General features: G+C 33.3%; 1 protein-coding gene across 4 annotated transcripts in view; it reads left to right on the top strand.

The window, feature by feature from the left end:
* The window catches only part of GRIN2A (glutamate ionotropic receptor NMDA type subunit 2A), a 500,193-nt gene that overhangs the window by 392,124 nt on the left and 88,465 nt on the right, over positions 1-19,604 (top strand). For all 4 annotated transcript variants that reach the window (XM_074280519.1, XM_074280518.1, XM_074280520.1 and 1 more), the window contains exons 4-6: positions 6,487-6,692; positions 16,288-16,456; positions 16,581-16,734. In XM_074280519.1, the coding sequence (XP_074136620.1) occupies positions 6,487-6,692; positions 16,288-16,456; positions 16,581-16,734 (529 nt within the window). The remainder of the gene's footprint in view (positions 1-6,486; positions 6,693-16,287; positions 16,457-16,580; positions 16,735-19,604) is intronic.

Below are 19,604 nucleotides of genomic sequence, written 5' to 3'. Positions count from 1 at the left end.
TAACACCTCCTAAAAAAGACTCCAATATTAAGATCCCAAGGAATATTGTGGCTAAAGATGAGAACTATTGGACCAAGGAAAAATACTACAAGCAGCCAGAAAAAAAAAATTCAAATACTGAGGAGCCACAATAAGGACTACTCAGAATCTAGCAGCATCCATATTAAAGGATCAAAGGACCTGGAATCTGATATTCTGAAAGGCTAGGGAGTTTGGTAGGAAGCCAAAAATAACTTAACCAGCCAAACTGAGCATTTTCTTCTAGGGAAGAAGATGGACATTCAATGAAATAGCTGAATTCCATTTATTTCTGATGAAAAACCCAGAGCTAAATAAAAAATTTGGCCTCCAAATATAGAACACAAGAGAAGCATAAAAAGGTAAAAAGAACTATTGAAAACTGTATTTCTATTATGGGTATACATAAAGAGTATATGTATAATGTGGTTTTACTGTTATAATTTATATATAATATATATATATACTGTTTATTATTATTATCATTAATTAATTATTATAATACATTATGTATACTGTGTTATATATTATATAATTATATTAATAATATTAATATTATTACTGTTGTAATTAATATAATATAATTACATTAATACAATGTGTAATTGTAACAATAGATGTGGAAAAGAATTTATACCAGAAAAAGGGAAAAATGGAGGTACTATATCTCACAAAGAGGCAAAGAAAACCTATTATATCTGAGCGAAAGAAGGGAGGAGGATGAACATAGTGTGAATTTTACTCTCATCAGAATTGTCTCAAAGAGAAAATATTAGACATATTTGGTTTACAGAGAAACTTCTCCCACCTCATCAAAAAGTGGGAGGGGAAAAGCAAAAAGGGAAGGGGAAGGATAAATAGAAGGGAATACAGAAATAGTTAAGGGAAAGTTTTAAGAAAAGAGGAGGGATTCTAAGAGGGAGGAAGACATTCTAAGAGGAAGGGTTGCATGAGGCAAGTGGTGCTCATAATGAATACTGGGGAAGAGGGTAAGGAGGAAAGGAAAGAGAAAAGCATAGTCTGGGGATAACAAGATGGCAGGAAATGCAGAATTAATAGTTTTAAACATAAATGTGAATGGAGTAAATTCCCCTACAAAGTAGAAGCAGATAGCAGACTGGATTAAAAGCCAGAATCCTACAGTATGTTGTTTACAGGAAGCACATTTAAAACAGGGTGATACATACAGAGTAAAGGTAAAAGGCTGGATCAGAATCTACTATGCTTCAGGTGAAGTCAGAAAAGCAGGGGTAGCCATCCTGATCTCAGATCAAAAAAAAAAAAAAAAAAAGCAAAAATTGATCTAATTAAAAGAGATAAGGAAGGGCACTATATCTTGCTAAAGGGTAGTATAGATAATGAATTAATATCAATACTAAATATGTATGCACCAAATGGTATAGCATCTAAATTCTTAAAGCAGAAGTTAAGAGAGCTGTAAGAAGAAATAGACAGCAAAATATAAGAGTGGGAGATCTCAACCTTGCACTCTCAAAACTAAATAAATTAAACAATAAAATAAATAAGAAAGAAGTTAAAGAGGTAAATAGGACGCTAGAAAAGTTAGGTATGATAGATCTTTGGAGAAAATTAAATGGAGACAGAAAGGAATACATTTTCTTCTCGGCAGTTCATGTAATCTTTACAAAAATTGACCATATATTAGAATATAAAGGCCTCAAATCCAAATGCAGAAAGGCAGAAATAGTAAATGCATCCTTTTCAGATCACAATGCAACAAAAATTACATTCAATAAAATGCCAGGGGAAAATAGACCAAAAAGTAATTGGACACTAAATAATCTCATCCTAAAGAATGAATGGGTGAAACAGCAAATCATAGACACAAATAATAATTTCACCCAAGAGAATGACAATAATGAGATGACATATCAAAATATGTGGCATGCAGCCAAAGCAGGCATAAGGGGAAATTTTATATCTCTAGAGGCTTACTCGAATAAAATAGAGAAAGAGAAATATCTCTAGAGACTTACTTGAATAAAATAGAGAAAGAGAAAAATCAATGAATTAGGCTTGCAACTAAAAAAGCTAGAAAAAGAGCAAATTAAAACCCCCAATCAAACAATTTCTGTCATTGGTCAATATAAGGTCCAGGAAACTCTCAAATTATAATCTTCCTTCAATATGGTACAACAGCTGCTTCATTCTATTTTCTTGTCCTTTTTCCCCATCCTATTTTCTTTAATACTCAGGTTGAAATTGCTATGGACTTTCCCTATCACTTTACTCAGAGACCAGTATATCCCTTAGCTAATTTTCACTGAACTTTTTTACAATTGTACAGGCTAACTATGCCATATGTTTGGTGTCTAGAAGTGAGCATAAAATTGTGATAATATCTCCTTAGTGTCAGACATCTCTATTTATAGCTATTGGATCATTTACACTTGAACTCATTGCCCTGGTTCAAACTCAAGGAGTATTTGGATATACTCCTTTTTCTTGAAGTTCAGAGGTGGCTTTGGGATCCATCTGTGCACACATCCCTGTGCCATTTTTAGAATATAACCAGAAATGTCACAAAGTAATCTGAACTCTCCCTGCTACTTTTCCTTCTCCTTTGAAAGCTAAAATATTTATCAGTATTATGGCTCTGTTAGTTTACTTACTCCAGGCTTGTGACATTCTCTTGAAAAGTACACTGAGTAAGTGGATATGTATGTCTTTAGCATTTGAACTCTCAAGAGAGAAGCTATATTAAAACCATACTGTGGCTCTGGAGCCTGTTTTTCCCTAATATTCAAAATCAGCAAAGTTAGATATGTCTCAACATAAAGAAAGTTGCATTGTCTTATTAAAGAAGGATATATATACATATATATTATAATTTATATATTATATAGCATACATGTCACTTTGTAAGTTATAGAGTATTATGTTAGCTATTATTAGCTAGCATTGATTATGAATTATCATATTTCCTTATGGGACCTCTTATTCTAGTACCTTTCTTGGAAATTATTTTGTATTTTTTCCCTAAACTTATAGCTATACTTGTTACCTTTTCATCAATATGAAATATGAAGTTTCATTTTTATCTCTGAAATAGGTAGTAGAATATCTAGCACATCTTAGATAGCTTTATCTATGCCAATTAGTTGATTATTAGCTATTCAGAGACAAGGTTGTATTAATTGGATTGTTTGTATGAATAAAGGGAAGAAGAATCAGGTAATCTCCTTTCAAAGGCATTTTTCTTCTTTTTGTTAGCAATTGTTTTATACATGCAAAATGCTTCAATCCCTCTAATAAGGTCTGTCAGTAGATTTCAATCATAGTTTTTACATTTTTAAAAGGCATTTTTCTTCTGAAGTGTCTAATGCACTTTGAACATATTCTTTAGTGTGAGGCAGATCAGATATAAATGCTGTGGAATTATCGAACATATTTTAATATATGAATATGATGGAATCTTAGGATAATAGAAGACATGATAAATATGAGGAGTACTGAGAAGCTTGGGAAGCTTTTTAGCAACTGATGTAGAGTTAAATAAGCACAACCAAGAAAACAGAATAGACAGTGATATGGCACAGTGGATAGAGTGCTCAGCTAGAGTCAGGAATACCTAGTTTCAAATCTGGCCTTAGACACTTACTTAGATTATTGTTATAAATTTCATCTATCATATATAAGATGAGCAGGAATGGGAGGGCAATTAGGACAAGTTTCTACTTCTTGGACATCCATAGTGCTGTTATGGATTAATTTTATTGTGAGTATAAGACTATGATTCTGGACAAGTCACTTAACCCCATTTGCTTCAGTTTCCCCATCTGTAAAATGAGCTGGAGAAGGAAATGGCATACTACTCTAGTATCTTTGCCAAGAAAATTACAAATGAGTCACAAAGTTGAACAAGACTCGAACACAATTAAAACACAAAAATAATAATGTAAATGAAAACAACACTAGAAGCCAAAATCAGATTTTTATAATTACAAATTTTGGTTCTAGAGAAAAGATAATAAAACATACACTTTGTTCCTCTCTGTAAAGAAATGGGGACTGTGGGTGCTATATATTGCCTCTGCTATCAGATTTGATTGTTGTGGTATTGATGCATTTCTTTGTTTTAAGAGAGGGTCAAATGGGGTAGTAGGAGATTGCATTTTGGAAAATGAGTGTGATATAAAACAACAACAAAAACAATATATGAAATATAAATAAATGAGTGGCTAATGTATTTTAGATACTATGAGGGATACCAGGAAAAAGACATGAATCTTCCATCATAGAGCTGACATTTTAGTAGTGTTAGATAAGCCATATATATGACTAATTTCAATCAAAGCAATGTGTAAAACTACAGTAAGAATAGTACAATATGTTAGGGATTTAGAGGAAATGAGGTGAACTTTCCATTGAGGGAAAGTCAGGGAAAGTTTCATGGAGGAATTAATATTTTAAGTTGAGACCAAAGGGAAGCCACTTTCTTCTCTGTGCCTCAATTTTCTCATCTGTATATTGAAGGGATCCCACTATTTGGTCTTCAAGGCCCCTTCTATCTCTAAATATTTAATTATGTGATGCTTTTTGGTAAAAATAATACAAGCAGAACTAGGGGTGATAGTAAGGACAAATTACCTGAACAAAGATATAGAAGTAGAAAAATACCAGAAATTCACCAGAAAGGTGAATTGTAGTATAATATCTTCAGCTTTTACACCTGCTTTAGAAGGTTTTCATAGAAGGGACAAAGTCATTAGTGATCGTAAGAGCAGTTTTGGGATGAAATCATTCAGTTTGTGCATAGGGAGCATGAAGGAAAAGAACGGGAGATAAAAGCTAGAAAAATAGGATAGAGTCAAGTTGTGGAGAAATCAAGAAATAGCTTAGATAACTGAAAAACAAAAACTAGCTCAATGTAGTCATAGAGTGGTTGGGCAAGTAGGAAGAGTAATGGTATAGCTTGCTTATGTTCATATTTCAAAGCACGGTATATTTTGGCTTGTATTTCACTTTTTAAAAAAAAAATTGAAGAACTCTTTATACTTGATTTTGCTGCATGAATGCATTTCCTTGTGATGATAATGACTATGAAAATAACATTTATGTAGCCTTTAATGTTTTAAAATCACTTTAAAAATGTGCTCTACTTTTATCCTTCCAACAATATTATAATGGTAGATGCTATTATTTCCCCATTTTACAGATGGGAAAACTGAGGCAGGAAGAGATGAAATAACTTGCCCAGGGTCTAGTAAATGTTTGAGGATTGAGGCCATATTTGCAGTCAGGTTGTCCACATTCCAAGTCCAATAGTAAGTCCAACACTGAGCCATCTAGCTGCCTACATTGGTTACCCAAGGAAAGGTGGGAAGGTTATATCAGTGCAAACAAGGTTGCATTTGCTCCCTTGCTTTTCAGCTTTGGCATTTTCTTTCAGGTTGGTATTGCAAATAAAACCTTGACCTCAAATGTCAAGTAATTGTGTGTGGGAGCTGGAGTAGGAAAGAGAGAATTCAGTGCTAAGGGAGATAGTTTGCTTTTTAAGTGAGTGATGCCAATAACCTGTCAAATAAAATTAAGGTTCAAAACATAAAGCTTCATATTTTACTTTGCTAGTACTGGAGGCCATCATTCAGATGGAATACAATTGATTTTATTTTGACAGAACTCAATGAGCATTAAACTGTGAGAGTCACTATAGTATTTAGGATTTAACAAATGTTCACTGTAATTTGCAATTTAACTAAAACCATGTCCTGGGTTAGATTGACAGATTTTGCTTCCTTACTCATTCTACCCTAACCTGTGGTCTTGTCTCTGCTATTTTTTGCCTTTATATCTTTATTTTTCTCTCTTTTGCCTTTCTGGCTGTCTTCTTTGCCTTCTTCCCCTTGCTTTTGTTCTTTCCCTATTAATTTTTTCTCATGGTAGTTGCTAAAGTTCTGGCTTCAGATACAGGAAGATACGGGACCAAATATTGCCTCTGATATTCAGATCATAGGATTATAGAACTAGGATTAAGAGGGATCTTAGAATTCATCTAGTCTGACTTCTCTATTTTACATGTGAGGAAATAGAATCAAGAGTTGAAGTGAATTATCTAAGATCACACAGATAGTAGGGGAGGGGAAAGCAAACCAGGATTTGAACTCAAAGCCTGTGATTTCAGTTTTTATGATCTTTCTACTATTCTATCCTGGGTTCTGATTAAGATGCTACTCTGGGTAAGTTTTTAAACTTCTTTTAATTTCAGTTCCCTCACACCTATGAGGATGATAGTACTTATGTCACCTATACCAAGGCTATTGTGAAGTTTAAATGAGATAAAACAATTTGCCAACTTAAATTTGCTATAAAATTTCAATTATTATTTTTAAAAGATTTTTTTTCTTCTCATGATATTATTTATTCGTTTCCTTAGTCATGAAGGACTAGTTGCTATAGTAACCAATAGTGAATGAGAGTATGTGTATTTTTCTCTTTGTGATACAGGTGGGGAAATGGGAGAACCAATCCCTAAGTCTGACACATGCTGTGTGGCCGAGATACAAATCATTTGCTGACTGTGAGCCTGATGATAACCATTTGAGCATCGTTACTCTAGAAGAAGCTCCATTTGTCATTGTGGAGGACATAGACCCGCTGACTGAGTCCTGTGTGCGAAACACTGTGCCATGTCGGAAATTTGTCAAAATCAAGTAAGTGAAAAATAATCTTTATTAGGAAACATTTCAATAGCATTTATTTGTTGTCCGAAATAATGGAAAATGTTATTCAATAATGCTTATGAATCTTGTGAATTCAAGTCTAGAACAGAGAATGCTTAATCTAGGAATCAAGAAATATAGATTCTAGCACTATTTCTTTTAATTAGTTCTTTATCCTCTGAACAGGACACTTCACAAAATGATGGGATCATAGATTTAGAATTTTTAAAGTGATTTTAGAGATCATTTAGTCTACCCACATAAGATTCAGAAAACTAAAGTGACTTGTGTAAGTCTCACAACTAGTTTGTTATTGAGTTGACATTTGAATTTATACTAGTCTATCTTGATGCATGGAAAAATTTTCCCTAATCCATTAAGGTTTTTTATCTCCCCTAAAGTAAGTTACAAAATAAAATACAGTCATGTACTTGTTAGCAAGATTATGAAACGCAAATTCACTTGATTTCAAATCCCTTGGGGTTTCCCTAATCCTCAGTTTCTCCATTTATAAAACAATGAAACAGGCTCCTTCTAGCCATGATCCTGATTCTGCCAAGTCTCTTCCAATTCAAATATTCTATGGTTTGAATTTCCAAATCTTTCGAACAGTAGGTTATAGACTAATAGAGAATACATGGTTGAGATCTTCCTGATTAAGAATTAAGGAAGACACATGGCAGGTAAATTCCCCTGCAAAGAAAGCTAAGAGTAAACCACATTTGGTAGCTAGCAATAGCATGTGAGGATGAAAGGAAGTGTCTCAATGGCAAGCCAGGTTAAATGCCCAGTTACATCATAGAGAAAATGTTTCAATTTGTCACTTTTTGGTCCCTTTGGAATGGTACCTTTCTTTTTTCATATCTAGTCTTTCATACCTTACTTCATGACACCATTATTCATATTATTTTTGTCAAAACATTAATCTCTAAAAACAAACAAAACAAACACAAATAAAATATCCATCTCTAAACAAGGTGGGATAATTTACTCTATAATCAGTCAATTAGCCAATTAAGAAGCTTTGTTTTAATAAGTGCCTATTATAAGTCACGCATATGCTAGATGATGAGGACTTTTTATTCCAGAAGTGGAAACATGTATACCTAACACATACACACACACACACACACACACACACACACACACACACACACACAAACATATAATACATATACAATAAAGTAAAGTAATTTGGTGGAATAGGGACTAAATAGAGGAACTAAAAAAAAAAAGACTACACATGGGATTTGACTTGAATAATAGAACTGAGATGGAAAGAATTTTAGTGAGGATCATAGGGATGATCATGGCATATTGGTTATAGGACTGGATCTGGAATCAGGAAAACTTGGGATGAAATGCCACTTTTATACTTACTGTATATTTGATCCTTGTCAAGTTACCTATTCTCTTTGAGATTGTGAAATGTGGTCAACAACACTTATCTTGCAGGATTGTTATGAAGATCAAACAAACAATGATGTCTATAAATTATTTTGCATATCAAAAAGTGTTATAAAATATGAGCTATAGTCATTTCATCAAAGCTCTTCACTTTATATATGAAGATAATGATTCTTTGGAAGTTGAAGTGACTTATCATATAAGTTATATAGGTTGTAAGTAGCAGAGATGGAATTTGAATCATTTTCAGCTATTAAAGCTTAAATAATCATTAAAATTTGGGGGATACCTGGTCTATTGCTATTTCTACAATACCCTGCTACCTTATTCATTTCTCTGATTTTTGTGGTAGGGTATATTCTCAGTGTTGTTCCCAATTTATTATTAACACTGGAAGACAATGGATTTTCCCTGGAAGAATAAGATTACCTCTTGTTTTCAAAGAATCATCTTTAAAAAAAATCAAGTCATGCAATAGAAGTCATTTTGGCACAGGTTGAACAGGCTGCCTCCCAGGCAAGCTTACCTGTGGGAAATACAGTCAATTTAATCCTTCTTAACATTGGGGAATAAAGAGATCCCAGTTGTCCTTAACACTTCTAGACAAGACACCACTGTTGATTATCACTTGGATACCTTATAGCTAGAAGTGTCCAAATGGAAATAACATAGCAGACAACAATCTGCTCATCTAATGGCAAAACTGGAATTTAAACTCATTTAGTTATTTATATTTTCAGGTAGTAAAGTCAATCTCCCCCCTCCCCACAAAACAAAACAAAACAAAACAAAACAAAACAAAACAAACAAACAAACAAACAAACAAAAAAACCCTGTTACCTGATGCTTTCTGCCTCCATCTTTTTGTACATATATGAATAAAAATCTAGTGATCTATGTGGATTTAGGAAAGGGGCAATTTTATTCTATTGATCACAGTTCTGAAATATGTTTATACCAAATAAGACCATACCACATTGTATATTATTTTTTATTATTGAAGAGCTACATTCTCCCTGGCCACTCTCTCTTCACTATTTCCCTCTTTCCCTTTCTGTTTGTCTCTGTCTCTGTCTCTTTCCTTTCCCTCCCTCACTCTGTTCCTTCCTTCCTTCCTTCCTTCCTTCCTTCCTTCCTTTCTAAATTATGATTTCTAGGTAGTTAAATGATTACTCAATACTAACTAAAATTTTAATTTTAGATCTTTCAGTTCCCACTTAGCCCACCCCATTCCCAAATGTCAGGGAGAGCTGTTTATTTTATTCATTGCAAAATAAAGCTATCTTCAGTACAGATTGATCTCTTCCCCCCATGCCCCCTGAAATGAAGGGTCTATTAGGGCATTGATGTCTATGCTTATTCCTTAAGGAAAGCCCCTCAATTGATGCTTGGTTAAAGTACTTTATGCCTCTGTAAGATATTTCCAGATCAAGGGGAATACTTTAACAGAGGCATTCATTTAAAATAGCACTCACTCCTATTTAAAGATGGAAGAGTTATAGATTTAAATCTTGCTAAAAGTCAGTTAACTCAGAAACTATCACAGGAGCAATCTCAAGTTGGTCTTAAATTGTACATCTGATGGTAGTTATATGTCAATGCCAAACAAAGAAAAGGAAGAGAAAAATCCATAAAATCCAAATCCAGTAAATACCCAAGAGATAGGAAAGGGCAAAATTGAAAAAAAAAAAAAAAAGGAAGACTGAGAGAAAAGCTTAAGGAAAGAACAGAGGGTTGTATGGTACAGTAGAAAGATAAATATAGGAATTGTTACCTTCTCCATTTTTGCATTCCAAGTACCTAGAATGGTACCTCGAACTCACTCATTAAATGCTTATTGATAGATGGATGGATTGGTCTGGATTCAAATATAATCTCTGTTACTTGACAGTCTGTATAATCTTTGGATATAGCACTTTGTCAGTGCATCATTGTCTTCATATGTGAAAAGGAAGTGTTTGATTAAATAATTACAGCTTGCATTTTAATAATATTTTAATGATTTATAGACATTTATAGACAAAATGATTTTTTTCCTGAGGCAATTGGGGTTAAGTGACTTGCCCAGGATCACACAGCTAGGAAGTGTTAAGGGTCTGAGTTGAGATTTGAACTCAAGTCTTCCTGACTTCAGAGATGGTGCTCTATCCACTGCTCCACCTAGCTCCAACAAAATGATTTTATAGACATCATTGTATTTGATCTTTACAACAATCCTGTGAGATAAGTGCAATTCTTATCCCAATTGGTAGACAGAGAATCTGGGTTCAAATATCAGCTATGTCAACTAGGCTTGAAAAAAACAAAAACAAAAAAAAAAAAAACAACTTTGAATTCAAATTGTGACTTTGACACCTTATAATCATGTATTATTTCTCAAATCACTTCCAGTTCTCATGGCCTCAGATTCCTCATCTATAAAATGAGAGAGTTAATCATTATATTGACCCCTCATGGATCACATGACAATCCTGCCTTTTATACATTTGATATGTTAAATGATTTATCCAAGCTTATGTGGCCACTAGTAGGCAACTAGCTGATACAGGATAGAATATTATTCCTTAAGTCAGAAACACCATCTTTTTGAGTTTAAATCTTGCCTCAGATTCTTACTAGCTATGTGACCCTGAGCAAGTCATTTCCCCTGTCTTCCTCAGTTCCTAGTCTATAAAATGGGTAGGAAATGATAACCCACTCCAATATCTTTGCCAAGAAAACTGCAAATGGGCTCATAAAGAGTCAGATATAACTGAAAAAGAACTACTTAGCTAATAAGTTTAAGAAGAAGGACTTGACCCCAGATTTTCCTGACTTCAACTTCATTATTATCCACCACACCACTGTAATTTGAAAAGACAGTTCGTAAAATTCTAAATTAAAACTACAAAATGCCAGAGCCAAGAGCCTATCAGCAAACAAAGATTTATTAAGACCCTGTGATCAGATTTATTTCCATATTTCTCATTCAATTTATGGGGAGGACAAGTGACAGGGAAAACATGCTGTGGAATTATTCAGATATTCACAAAACCAGACAATAAAGTTGGGATTCCCAATGGGTGAAAAGGATCAGTGGTGTGTCTTCATTTACCAACTGTTTGGGAGTAGTGTTGAAATAGTGCAAAAAAAGCTATAACATTAATTCCTAAAATGTTTAAGCAAGAATCATGATAACTCAAGAAACATAGTATGCAAGTCTCACCCTTTCCAATTCATCTTTCACAGGGTTATCAATGATATATTCCTAAAACACAAATTTGATCATATCATTCTCATGCTTAGTAAGCTTCAGTACATCCCTATATTACTTCTAGGATCAAAGAAATATTCTCTCTTGGCATTCAATGTCAATTCAATAACTTGGCTGTAAGCCCCAACTTACATGTGTAGGACTTGTACCTACTTTATAATCCATTCAAACCGACCATTCCTCAAACAAAATATTCCATCTTCTATCTCTATGTCTAGAATATACTTTCTCCTTACCTCCAATTTCTAGGATTCTCAGTTTCTTTAGATTTAGTTCCAATGATTTTTAAATGAAGCTTTTTCAGCTATCCTCAGAGAGAGTGCTTCTCTCTGTCCCAAAATTACCATGTACACATGCTGTCTTGTTCAATAAGATGTAAGCTACTTGAAGTTTAAAATGGTCTCATTGCTATCTGTGCATCCCCAGTATCTAACAATTATGTAGTACATACTGGCATGTAGCAGGTCCTTAGAAAATATTTTTGCTTGATACAACAGTAGAACCATCAGTACATTAGATGTCCAGAGTTTAAGTTATCAAGAGTTTTGGACAATGCTTAAGATAGCTCATTTGGCTGGAGTTGAGTGTTAGGAGAACATTTGGGTTACATATCGATTAATTAATTTCACTCTGGTCTATGAGATCACTCTTCAAAAGTGACTTTCAACAATGTGCCCCCAATGAGGGGGACTGGATTAAAAGCAACAATAACAACAATTTTAAATGTTATATTTAAAAGAGACATCTGATACAATGTATTTCAATTCTCTTTATTTTATAGATATGGGAACTGAGGCACAGAGGTGAAATGATTGTTCAAAATCATACAGCTGAGTAATATCAGGGTCAGAGCTAGAATCTTTTTTTTTTCCTTTTTAGTCCAGTGCTTTATTTATTTGTTTGTTTTTGTTCTACTTTATATCATAGTATAATCCCTATTGATTTGGTGTTGGGGTATGCTGAAGATAGCTGTTTGTGCTTTTTTTTTTCCTAAGGACATTGTTATATTTAAAACTCAAAATTGCAGTATTTTTGTAATTATTTTCATTTCTATTGGAGAGATATTTTTGGTCACATGAGATAAACTACCCAAGCTATTATGTCTTTCTTATGTCAGAAAACTGCAGAGGAATTTATTTAAATCTAATATTTGCAATAAATTGAAGAAATGTCACATATTCCTTTAGGAAATCACTGGAAATGCCTGTAGGTGCCCCTAAACCCAGCATGAACTGCAAAAGTTCTATAAAAATTGATGTAAAAAGACTAGAAAGATTCAGGATTACTGCTAAACCCAACGACCCGCTGGAGGGAAACTGAAGAGAAAAATAAAATCTTGTATTTGCTTATTGAAAATAGTGCTGATTTGAGGGAAATACTTTAATAATAATGATAGATTCCAAAGGATCTTGTCTAGGTACTTAGTAGGAGACAGGAAGTGAATAAGGAGTTGCATTTGGCTCAGTCTTCTCAGCTTCCAGATCTGGAAAATATGTTTCTAGGAGAAAGCATCTCCTATCAATGAGAAAGAATAATGTGCATAGAACATTGGTTCTACTGAAAGAACTTGGGTGAGGGCAGCTTGGATAGATATAACACTGACCCTGGAATTGGGAGAACTTGAGTTCAAATTCAGATTTAGATACTTACTAGTTGTGGCTTCCTGAGTAAGTCTCTTAACCCCAATTGCCTCCACCAACAACACTCCCACCTCCACTACCAAAGATAGAAATAAAAGAAAAAAAAAGACCTTTGGTGTATATAATCCAGAAAGAAAAGTTTCTGAGCACAGAATTGACTTTTTATTAAGATAATTAATTAGAATCTAGAGAAGAATTAGATTTTAGCCTATTTAAATTTAACAAATTATGTCAAGAGGTAGAGATTTATGGTAATTAGGAAACTGATATGAGTCAGGAAGATGTGGGTTCAAGTTCTGCCTTTGATATTTATTGATTTTATGACCATATCAAGTCACTTAATATCCACAAAATACCTCTTGGTTACAAAGTGATTGCCATTTGCTTTGGTAGAAGGTTTTGCTTTGAAGGGACTTCACTATACCAATAAAAAAAATACAGATCTTGTCTAAGTAGGAGGAAAAGAATGAAGAATTATGGTATCATTATTAGCCAAAATTATAAACCAAGCTTTAAGAAGGAGTAAAGTGGGATAATTGATGTAAAGTCCCATGTCTTATAAAAATGAAGATGCCACATGTAAGATTATAATATTTTATTTCATAATCTCTAACTTTTAACATAATTGAACACTTTTGTTATCACTTTAATATTTATGATAAGTAGTTAGGCATGTTTTAAAATTCCTCTTTGATAAAGGAGGAAACTGATTCTTAGAGAGACCCTATCAATAGTGGGAGAGCTGGGGTTGGCAAGTTCTAATGAATTTCAGCCTCATTCCATTTTTTACTAGGCTATATTTTCTCTTTTAAAAAATATAGATTCCATACCCATTTCTTTGACCATGCCTTTGAGTCTTATTCTCACTCTACCTGAGATCTCCATATGCTGTTGTCCTTTCTTAGATTTTTTTTAATATTGTATTTACACAAACAAATTTTATATAATATATCCTAGGTCAGAGAGACAGTATAATATAGTGGATAAAGAAAGGGTTTTCATTAGATTTAGAAGGCCTTGTGTGACTAAGGCCACATTACTTAATTTCTCAGTGACTTGTATAACCATCTAAGGTTCATCATATATATTATATATATATATATTCATTATATATATATATAAAATGAATATATATATATTCATATATCATATTATTCATTCATAATCTTTTTAAAATGGGTCATAGACCCTAATCTGATGAAGCCTATAAACTCCTTCTCAGAATAAAAAAAATTAAATGCATGAAATGAAATATATAGCATTAAAAAAGAAAACAGTAATATTAAAATATATTTATTAAAATGTTAAAAAATTAAAAAGCAGTTCACAAAACTCAGGATTTGAACCCTTCCTCTAAGGCTAAATAAAAAAAGGCAAGTAGCGACTCATCTACATTGATGGAGAAGAATTCTGCCCTTGAAAATCTCTTGACCAATGAAATTGAGAGTTGATATTAAATGTTGCCTGGAATGCATTCCCTCCTCATTATCCTGTTGGAATCCTTTGCTTTCTTTAGGACTAATGTGCTGTCAAGTCCTTGAAACTGCCTATAGTAATCTAGTATTTGATATATCCCCAAACTCCAGCTTCTGGAATATGAACTCACTATTTGAAAGAATTGCTGGGGAAACTGGAAAATATGTTAGAAACTCGGCATAGACCTGCATCTCATATCCCATACCAAAATAAGATCAAAATGGATACATGATCTGGGCATAAAGAATTACATTATAAACACATTAGGAGAACAAGGGATAATTTACCTATCAGATCTTTGGAGAAGGGAAGAATTTATGACCAAAGAAGAACTAAAGAAACTTATGAAAGGCAAAATAAATAGCTTTAATTACATCAAATTAAAAAAAAGTTTTGCACAAACAAAACCAACAGGAACAAGATTTAAATGAAAGTACAAAGCTGGGAAAAATCTTTATAGATAGTGTTTCTGATAAAGGTCTCATTCCTGTATAAAGAACTGTGTCAAATTTATAAGAAGACAAGTCATTCCCCAATGGATAAATAGTCAAAGCATATGAACAAGACAATTTTCAAATATTGAAATTAAAGCCATTTACAGTTATTGAAAAAATGGTCTAAATCACTATTGATTAGAGAAATACAAATTAAAACAACTCTGAAGCACCACCTCCCACCTCTAAGATTGGCTAAGATGAAGGAAAAGATAAAGATAAATGTGGAAGGGGATGTGGGAAAACTGGGACTCTAATGCATTGTTGGTGGAATTCTGAATTGATCCAATCATTCTGGAGAGCAATATGGAACTATGTCCAAAGGGCCATAAAACTGTGCATACCTTTTGACCCATCAGTGCTATTACTGGATCTGTATCCCAAAGAAATCATAAAGGAGGGAAAAGGACCCATATGTATAAAAATATTTGTAGCAGCTATTTTTTGTGGTGGCAAAGAATTGGAAAAGGAATGGATACCCATCAATTGAGGAATGGCTGAACAAGCTGAGGTACATGAAAGTAATGGAATATTATTTTTCTATAAAAATGATGAGCAAGTTCATTATAGAAAAGCCTGGAAAGATTTGCATGAAATGATGCTGAGTGAAACAAGCAGAACCAGAAATAAATACATTGTACACAATAACAGCAACAATGTGCAATGATCTACTATGAAAGACTTGGTTCTTCTCAGCACTTCAGTGATCCAAAGCAATCCCAACGGACTTTGGATAGAAAATGCCATTTGTATCCAAAAATAGATATCTAAGGAGACTGCATGTAAATCAACACATGCAATGTTCACTTCTTTTTTCTGATTTTTAAAAATTTCTCCTATGGTTTTTCCCCTTTTGCTCAGATTTTTCTCTCAACATGATTCATAAAGCAATGTGTATTTAAAAAAAAAAAAAACTTACTACATACTCCTTACCTCCCCGCCCCCTTTGGGCCTACACTGAGGCTCAATGTTTTCTCTCTGTCCTTAAGGTTTCAAGATTCACTTTATTTAGATCTCTCATTTCCTTTCATTACACTTTATGTATTATGTGTGTGCATGATTTCTCTACCCTTCTCCTAGACCCTTTGCTTACTACAAAAAGCTAACTTTTGAAAGGACAGGAAGGATTAATTCAATCTTATGAGGCCTTGAACTCTCATAGAATAGCATATTGCAAATAATCATAATTTTAATATTTATATTTTAATAATACTTTAAATTTTACAAAATACTTTCTTCACAATAGCCTTGTGATAGAGGTATTAGAGATTTAATAAATGTTGGTTGAGTTGAATTGCATTCTTTTTATTTTATAGCAATTCAACCAACGAGGGGACCAATGTAAAGAAATGCTGCAAGGGCTTCTGTATTGATATCCTGAAGAAGCTATCTCGTACTGTGAAGTTCACCTATGACCTCTACCTGGTGACCAATGGGAAGCATGGGAAGAAAGTCAATAACGTGTGGAATGGAATGATTGGGGAAGTAAGTGAGGTTTGGTAAAAGATCCCTTTAAAGGAAGATATGGGATTTGAAATTCAAGACAGTGAAAAATAAGGAGTCTCTTATGAAGTAGTGAAATGCTCTCCTTTTTCTTGTCTGATTCCAGGTTGTGTACCATCGAGCAGTCATGGCAGTAGGGTCTCTTACAATTAATGAGGAACGTTCAGAAGTGGTGGACTTTTCTGTTCCTTTTGTGGAGACAGGAATCAGCGTTATGGTTTCCCGAAGTAATGGCACAGTATCTCCGTCTGCCTTTCTAGGTATAGTTCCTGCTTTTTAAAAATAATGCTTTAGAACTGATTGACCATCAGAACAGAATTCTTGATGGTTTTTTAAATTTTTATTTTTTTATTTTTATGGATTAGGATCAATTGTGTCTTCCCTCGGGGCACAGATCCCTATAAATGAATGTAGAGCAAAAATAGTGGCAACTTTCATAGTGTCTGGGTAGTATCAATACTTCATATATATTACTCTAGTTACCCAGTAATGACCATCTTTTTTTTTTAACTCTTCCTTTACTGGATAAGAGATATAGTTACATATTCAGACAATGACCTTGTGAGTTTACAGTAGAATACAGTACTGATTTGCAGAAGTACTACACAAAAGAACATCACTCTCCATCCATTTTCAGCAACTAATAAAATACTCTTATGTTCTTGAATTTCCACTTCACATTTTCTAATATGTTAGAAATTATTCCTTTCTGCAAATAAACAGGATAAACCACAAAAGGATAATATGAGTCTAACACTGTATGCATGTTTCTTGCTTTTACTGAGAGGTATATTCTAAGAAATGTGCAAATTGATCTATGTTTTAAATGTGTAAAAGAACCAAATACTTAAGTTTTATGTTCTTGTGAAGGAAAGTATTTTTATAATAGGAATCATTATTAATAACATGTTATATACCATGAATTATTATTATTATTAATTTTAATTACTATAATATGAATTATTATTAATATGTTTATAATATGAATTATTATCTTACACTTTAGTTTCTTAACTGTAAAGGGTTTTTTAAGTGGGAATGGTATGACTTATTTATGCTTTCTGCTCCCTTATTTTCTGGACAGTGGGCCTGTGAGCCCCAAATAATGTTTTTGTCTAGAATAGTCAAGTCAAATAAGTCACAGCTGATAATTTTTGTTATGGGGGGGTAGTCAAAGAAAATGCTGCTATTTTAGCATGTTGTTATCTCACATGGTTTGCTACATGGAACCATTTTAAGAGCAGTGTGAGGGAACCTTAAGGTCATGTTTCATTCCCAGGACTTTGGTTTTAAACAGAATGAACTGTTCTTTCCCTTAGTTTACTAAATGAATACTATCAATGTTAGGAAAGCATTCTGGCTGGAAAAAAAGAGACAAGAAGTAGTGAAATTAGACTCAAAGAGATGATAAGGAAGTTGAGCAATTCTTAAAGATATATTAGAATTAGGAGCTTCCAGATGTTTGAGTTTGGGGAATATTGGAGAAAAGGGACTGTTAGCTTCCTGTACTTAATAACATCAGGCAACATACTTTTTGTTCAATCAATTTGTGAATCTGGAAAAGACTATAGAATCACCATGCTAATAATAATAATAACATTAAATACACACACACACACACACACACACACACACACACACACACACACATATATATATATAATATTTAGTGATTTAAGATCTACAAAGTTCTTTATATATTATATATCATTTATTTACAAATACAGATTTTTTCAGGATTACTCATCTTACCTTTGGTATCCACCTTCCTATATATATATATATACAAAAAGCTGTGACAAGTGCATCAATCAGTCACACCCTAGTAAAAAAATCCTCTTGGCATATAGGCTAACCTAAGTTGAAGGCAATCAATGTACTTCAATTTCATTGGTGAATTAAGGAGATACCTCCAGGCATGTAAAGAAAAAAGTGAAATGGGTGAATAAGAAAGATTTGTTCCAATGGCCACGAAGTCAGCTGACACAAGTGCAGTGGAATTCTAAGAGCATGGTCATATATTGAAGATGCCAAGGTGCATCCTAGACTATAACCAGTGTATTGACTTTTTTTGGTACTGATTTCTATGACACTGGAAGAGAGAGTAACTGACAATTTTGTGCAACTCTGCCTCATTTAAATCCTATTGACCCACAAATCTCATGTCACTTCTTCAAAAAATGAAAGACAAACAACATTATGTCTTATATTTTGGCTATTATTATTCTCAACTTACAAATGAGAAAATTGAGGTAGATGCAGTTTAGGTGACTTTTCCTGGAAGACATAGCTCTTAAGTATCTGAGTGAGGGTTCAAAATCAGGTCTTCCTGACTCCAAGTCTAGTGTTCTATTTAAAATTCCACTCAGAGGTCAGGTATTCACTTCTTATTTAATTAGATAAGAGAGCAGTTGCCCATCAAAGTTAATTGCTCAGAATCACAAAAGTAATAAGTAACAAGATTGGGGTTCAAACCCAAATGCATGATTCCAAACACTGGTCCAGTTCCCATTACATAACATTCACTTATACAGGGCATTAGCTTCATGCAAGGCATAATCTGCTTCCTTTTCCTGAGTGAAATGTTGACTAGGAGAATTACAAGTGCTACTTTCCTCATGGAAACCCAAGGAATTACTGTTTTCATTTTCAGTAATCTATTAAGCTTTTGAAATCTATTCCACTTACTGGATTTTGCTCAATACTCATTATTCCATTTGTGTAATCTCTATGTGTGGAAGACAGACTTTGAGAAATACACTGTGACTATCACTATTTCTTTCTCCTGAATTTTAAAATGGAGAAAGATTTCTTTGTGTTAAATTAGAAGTTTTGCTTATTCTATGAAAATAGAATAATACTGAAAATGTCTATAGATTAAGCCATTGAAGAATTAATGATGAGAGCAAGGCTATTTTTAAATTTTTAATCATTCTTATTAATTATTGTAACTTTTCATCAGACCTTTTGTAAGAAAATTTCAAAATCCCAAAGTTAGGTTCAGTATCTGAGAAATCTGAATGGAACACACAAGTAAATAAGCATCATCTTTACTCTCATTGTTTTATTAGATCATAGGATACTGAGGCTATCATTTTATTTATAAAAAAAGTGAGACCTAGAAATATTA

Source organism: Sminthopsis crassicaudata, chromosome 1, assembly GCF_048593235.1.
Source record: "Sminthopsis crassicaudata isolate SCR6 chromosome 1, ASM4859323v1, whole genome shotgun sequence".
NCBI lineage: Eukaryota > Metazoa > Chordata > Mammalia > Dasyuromorphia > Dasyuridae > Sminthopsis > Sminthopsis crassicaudata.
Note: the sequence above shows the minus strand (reverse complement) of the source record. Positions and strands in the feature narration are given on the sequence as shown.